This window comes from Micromesistius poutassou (assembly GCF_964030765.1).
Source record: "Micromesistius poutassou genome assembly, chromosome: 15".
In the NCBI taxonomy this organism is placed as follows: domain Eukaryota; kingdom Metazoa; phylum Chordata; class Actinopteri; order Gadiformes; family Gadidae; genus Micromesistius; species Micromesistius poutassou.
Genome location: NC_140285.1, coordinates 6,286,714 through 6,293,138, shown reverse-complemented (window position 1 = coordinate 6,293,138; position 6,425 = coordinate 6,286,714). Strand labels below are relative to the sequence as shown.

At 43.7% G+C, this 6,425-nt stretch overlaps 1 protein-coding gene across 5 annotated transcripts in view; it reads right to left on the bottom strand.

Moving 5' to 3' along the window:
- Window positions 1–1,557: 1,557 nt before the first annotated feature.
- Window positions 1,558–6,425, bottom strand: part of LOC311359931 (voltage-gated potassium channel subunit beta-2-like) — a gene marked incomplete at both ends in the record, with an annotated part of 36,969 nt that continues 32,101 nt past the window's right edge. For all 5 annotated transcript variants that reach the window (XM_084479980.1, XM_084479976.1, XM_084479977.1 and 2 more), the window contains 5 exons: window positions 1,558–1,647; window positions 2,512–2,600; window positions 4,455–4,575; window positions 5,469–5,563; window positions 5,962–6,082. In XM_084479980.1, coding sequence (XP_084336106.1) covers window positions 1,558–1,647; window positions 2,512–2,600; window positions 4,455–4,575; window positions 5,469–5,563; window positions 5,962–6,082 — 516 coding nt within the window. The remainder of the gene's footprint in view (window positions 1,648–2,511; window positions 2,601–4,454; window positions 4,576–5,468; window positions 5,564–5,961; window positions 6,083–6,425) is intronic.

Sequence of the window (6,425 nt, the reverse complement as noted above, 5' to 3'; positions counted from 1 at the left end):
AAGACCTATCTGTCCTGCCACAACATCATCATCTCTATCATTACGTGATCTGCTTCGCATCACTGCTTCTAACACACACAACAGTTCAAGAAAGTCTTGTGAATCATCACTTGGCAGTTCCTCCATACAAAAAACTCAGCAGAGTGTGTTATTCCATGCGCATGTCAGCAGGCGTGTATTTGTGGCGGACTATTAAGGGATTAATTGTGCTTTCATTGGCATTTGTATGTGACCTCATGTCACCATATGAAATGAAGGTTAAACACATGTACACACACCCTACACACATTCTGAGACAGTAGTAATAGCCCACTGTTGAGAGCGTATGTGTTGCATGCATAAATGATTGAATATTGAATAATTGATTTACTTTAAATGAAAAGACAAAAAGGTGGACTTCAAAATCCTCTTGTTAGGGGGTGCCAGATTTGCCTGTCCTGGGATCAATATACTTTCTTAAGTGACAGGAATTGATCAACACTTAGAAAGAAGAAGCGGGTTCCAAGTCCTTTGTGTTTCTCAGGCCCATGTATAAGCCTTCAGGGCTGGTCTACTTCAGACTGGTCTACTACAGCTAACACTGCGCTCCGTAACACGTAACAGTTCGTTAGTGCTCAGATTTGTGGAAACGGTCTCACAGAGTAAAGGATATAAAAGTAAAAAAGCACTTAAAACCCCCCTCATAGCTGTTATTCGAAGCGACAAGCACTAGCGAAGCGGAGGCCAGCGTCTTTGTGAAGTGGCCTGTGACGGCTGTTAGCCCGGCCACGGTGGGCTCGGAGAGAGGAAGAGGGGGAATGATGGTGTTCAGCAGATGTACCGCCGTAAATATACAGAGATTTTATGACTAGCCTCAAGCAAAAATATAAATAGTAACAGGAAGTGTGTGTTGCTGCTGGCATTGTTAAACGGAACTGGCCTGATGTGCAGCTCAAAAGCACCACAGCCTGGTTTTGGAAGTACAATACCAAGAATAAGAATGGTAGGCGTATATGTAGGGGTTATTTGCACAATAAAACATATTGCAAAATGGGGTTCATACTTGGTTGTATATTTGCTGCCTGTATATTGGCTTCTAACTGAGCACCACTAACCTTCTATGTGAAAGAAAGTGGTTATTTCTGAAGTGCTTCAGGAATTGTGAATCGGAGGAAAACAATGCCTGGAACGTGTTTTACAGCTTTCCTTGATTATTCAACTCTTTCGTCTTTTCTAAGCTCTTTCTTCTTTTCTAAGGGATCTGGCTGAAACTGGAAATGCCCAACGCATACTCTGTGCACGCTCTTGTGTTAAACGTGGAAAAAACCAAAAGAAACACAGAAAAAGCAATACACACATGGCGTAGTGTGTGTGTCTCGACGATAAAACATAATGCCTTACTAGTGGATGCCTTAAAGGACGGTTCTCCTGTTTTGTGGTCCTACATTGTTATGACCCTGTTCTCCTTCACGGCTGTTCTCCCAGTGCGTTGGCTCCACACAGGCGGAGGATACCCAAGCAGAGGGGGCTCGGTGGTGGTTGGATGGTAACGTTTGGCGTAGCTTGGCTAGGTCCGGTCTAGGACCTGTAGTCCTTTTTACTGTAGGGCTTGTTCCCCAGAATGCCGTCCACATCGTGCACGATGGACGAGGTGAGCTTTGGAAGAATCTGTGGAGGTAAGAACCAACCATGGATATAACGGATATTTGTATGGATTTTATTTTTAGTGTTCAGGGCATTGTGCTCAAGCATGCCTACTCATAGCTTGGGACATTGGGAATTGATCTTAGTACTTTTCAGCTGGGGGGTCATACACCGTGCTACCAATTATACTTTCCTTTTCTTTAAGGTTTGAATGTTCAATAATTGTCCAATTTAAATCATTGATTTATTGGAATGTTGCAATAAAAATATCTAATTTCAGTAACCCAAGGCTTCTTGATGATCGGTGACATGAATATGTAATAAGAGGTGGTGCTCTCTGGATACAGAGAGCAGAACTATTCAGACATGATGCCCACACTGTGACAGCAGCAGATGAGGTCCCGCACTCAGGGGGAAAGAGATTTCCCTCCCTGGCTTAAAATAGCACTCTCTACGTCAATGAACAAACAGTCACATGTCAATATGTATACAACGACATGTAAATGCTCCAGAAATCCAATAGGGCAGACATTTGTTGCATGTTTTTCAAAACCCTAGACAGCCAGTTCATCTGGCACTTTACTGCCACAGAGGGACGGGGATGTTCCCCATCCCGGCCTGTATGGGACCACAACTTTAGTTCTCTGGTAGGAAAGCAGCAGAGGGGAACCCGGGTTCTGGGTTCGAACCCCAACATCTGCGGTTTAAACAATTAAAGGTCCATTAAGGTCCCTTTGCAACTACTTCAGTGGACTGTACTGGCCTTTGTTGTGTAAGGTGCCAGTCTGTACTTCCATATAATCCGATCATTTTATTTGAATGTTTATACTATGTTATTGTGTCTGTGGTCGAAGAGAGCGAGTGCCTACATGGCGGCCCGTGGTTTACCTGTATGGCTCCTATGTTCTCCATCAGCTGGTCAGCACTGGAGGCACCTAGGAGGACAGAACTGACCCCATCGTTCCTCAGACACCAGGCTAGAGGAACGAGGCGCAGAGCAAAAATAGCTTTAGAGAAGGACTACACTGGCTGACTGGCTGACATTTAGGTTACGTACGTACTATCCAAATACACACCATTTTCCCAATCTACAACATATCAGTTTCCAAATCTCTGAATGTGGGTTTGGGTGGGGGTTGTTTTCTGTTTACTTTGACTGCTGTGTGTGTTGGGCAAGAGGGAGAGACATGACCCTTTAGGGGACATGAAGGGATGGAGAGGGGGGAAGGGAGGAAGGAGAGACACGACTTGGGAGGGGGACATGTTGGAGGGAGAGAGAGGGAGATGTAGGCGAGGGAAGGACATGAGGGAGAAGACCATATGTCGGGGGTTGGGCCATCTGGGCTGCTGGATTTACAGGTGTATAGTAGAGTAGGGCTGTGCAGTTGAAGCACAGTGTGTTGTATTGTAATTGTACTGCAAGTGTAGTTTATGTAGTAGTGATGCGAGTGTAGTTTAGCGTGTAAAATAATAGTTGTAGTACCGATAGCCAGCTCTGGGGGGGATGTAGTAGTACTTTGAGTGTAGTGTATAACAGTGGCGGCTGCTGGTCTTTCAAAGAGGGGAAGCTCATTTTCGGCCTACATCAGATAAATTGTCAATTGATGTCTATATATATATATATATATATATATATATATATGTATATGTAAATTATGCTCTCTGTTCCATTTCAAGGAAATGCTCTGTCATACCAACTAGCTGTCTTTTCCACTGACTTGACCAGTGTCCTCTCAATGGCCAGCAGAGCTAGGCTGCTTCAACGGCCTTGGCCCATCGTGTTATGGGTGTAGGACTTGAGCTGCTTTAAACAGGAGAAGCTCCTTTCTACACCTGCAGATGTAGCTCTAATTGTTGCCACTAATGAGAACAGATTGTAAAGCTGAGGCATTGCACTGTCCAACTCCATGTCTTTAAGGAACACCAAGAAATCACACAGCTTTCCCCTGTCACCCTGCAAGTCCTGATCTGAATACAGGACTTGAAGTTCAAACCTCAGGCTCCCTGAATCAAAGTGATGGCCAACTACCAAAATGATACTAAACTTGAACAATGGGGAACAATGTGGGAATTCCGTTAAACTGAAGCAAGGAATTGTGTGAATAAGTGTATGAAATGTATGATGAAAATTGTCTAGCAATTTCGCCAAGCAAATATCAAGAAATAGGTTGCAGTTCGTATTTCGACTCGCTTGCAAAATCCGCGATGGGACTGAGGAATGAAGACAGCTCCGGCAAATTTTTATAGTTCAAAATCACTGTCAATCAAATGGCAACTCAGTCTTTCGCAGACCCTCCAATCATCACGCAGAAGCCCAGCGTCCAGGCCAGCCCACTCCTCCATTCACCGCCAAAGACGCTGAGCGTCCATGGGAGGGACATAATCGCAGCATTATCCAATGACCATCGACTTTCGACGCACTAAAAAAAGCTGTTCTATGCAGCCCCACTGAAGTGGAACAGGCAAATGCACTGTGACTCTACGGGAATGTATGAGAAGGAAATCGAGTCAGTCGACCTGCGATAAGCAGCTGATTCTGAACAAACTCGTCTTCGAGATGGACGTGTTCTAACACATTTTTAGTCAATGAAATGTTAACACAACAGTATATATTTGACCATTTCATTTTTGAAATTTTAGGGGAAGCTGAGCTTCCCTTGCAGTCTTAGAGAAATCGCCACTGGTGTATAAGTATAGTTGTAGTACTGTTAGCTAGCAGGGGGAGGGTGTAATGGTACTATGAGTACAGTATATTAGTATAGTTGTGGTACCGATAGCGAACTGGGGGAGGGTGTAGTAGTACTGAGTGTATACTAGTATAGTTGTGGTACCGATAGCGAGCTGGGGGAGGGTACATCCCAGTCGCTCAGCGATGGCCAGCAGCTCCTTCAGCTTGGCCTGCTGGCGACGCCCCTCCTCACTCAGGATCTTGTCCTTCATCCACTGGTAACCCTGGATACACAGTATATAGTACAACAATATGTAGATTGAATGTACATTGTGGTGTATATATCTATGTCTATATCTATAGATATATATATGCATATTTTTTATATTTCACCTCTGGTTATTCCTAACTGTATTGTGTGCGAGGGGATTTGGGCTCTCTGTAGCTATCGGCATGTTCTTCAGATGTATCAAGGTCATTTTATTAAAAAATGTTAATAGATATCTTTCACATTTAGTGGAACTCTTTAAGACTACAACAAACCATGTATTAGTGCGGCCCGTCCTACAAGAACTAAAGATCACAACTGTTTAGCCAGCTGTTGAAGATGTCTAGTGACAGCACTCTTAACCAGTCGAGTGAAATGATCATCCACTTTGATTTCAAAAGACCAATTTTTTGATGTCCTTTCTCTGAAATGATGAGTCAACTTTTGATGTCCTTTCTCTGAAATTATGACTCATCACGATGTGTTTTATCAGAAGAACTGTGCACTGTGAAATTCCACAGTTGACTGAGTCATCAAATTAAGAGGTGCTATCTATCTTACACGGACAAACATAATCGAGTGAGTTGGATTTTAAGCTTAGAGTAATAAATCTATCTTTGTGTTTGCATGAGATCTGAGCTCTATAAGTGTAATAATAGAAAGGCTGTGACACCAATAGAATGTTCTCCCATAGTCCCATAGATGAAAACATAAAAACCATAAGACCAGACTAGAGTACTGATAATAAATCGTACTGATAATAAAACATTTGATTGAGAAGAGGAGAATTTAAAAAAATGATGGAAACAAAAAGCACTAATGGTAATGTAAATGTAAATGTCTGTTTCTGATTGGCCAGTTGATCATAACAACGAGTTATTCAATTGGCTCAGAGTTGAGGGGGCGTACCTTGAGGGACGCCCGGGAGAAGGCGGGCACGCCGCTGGTGTACTTCCCCGAGATAATCCCACATGCCAGGGGAGACCACGTCATGGCTCCCACCCCTGCACACACACACACACACACACACACACACACACACACACACACACACACACACACACACACACACACACACACACACACACACACACACACACACCAACTTTGTGCCTAGTGCTGCCTTGTATGTATCATATAAATAAAGAATATAACATAAAACACGCACACATACACATTTATATATATATATATATATATATATATACACACGTTTCTTTAAATTCTATCCATAATTAATATTACGTTACATTATATAGTACAGAGTAGACTGTACCCAGATGTTTTCAAAGGGTATCAAGCTTGCTACATTAAATAAGCATGTGTTTCACTGAGCTCGCTCATCTTGATAACATCACTATGTCTTGTTCTAATGCTGTGGCTCCTGTCTCCGGCCTCTCACCTATCTTGTGATAGAGCTCCGGCAGCTGCACCTCCACCTTCTCCCTCTGGAACATGTGGTACTCGGCCTGCTCACAGATGGGCGGGATCAGGTTGAACTGCCGCGCCACAGAGTACGCCTCCTGGAAACACACACACACACACACACACACACAGAAGGCCCATGACAACACACGTAGCGACCATAGTTCAAGGCAAGCCTGTGGTTCTTTGCTATATGTCATTCCCTTTCTTATAACCCACTGTCCTGCTTCTCTTCCGTCTGTCCAGTCTATTAAAGCCCACAAGCCCAAACAATTGCACTTTAGAATAGACACAGGGCCTCTGTGTTCAACTCCTAGCGTGTAGTAATAGTAATATCAACCACCCAGGGCCCCGTTTCCCGATAACGATGGATCCTTGCTCGTGAGATCCATCGTACGATGGATCTCACGATGCATCGTTCATTTTAGGGGAGCGTTTCCC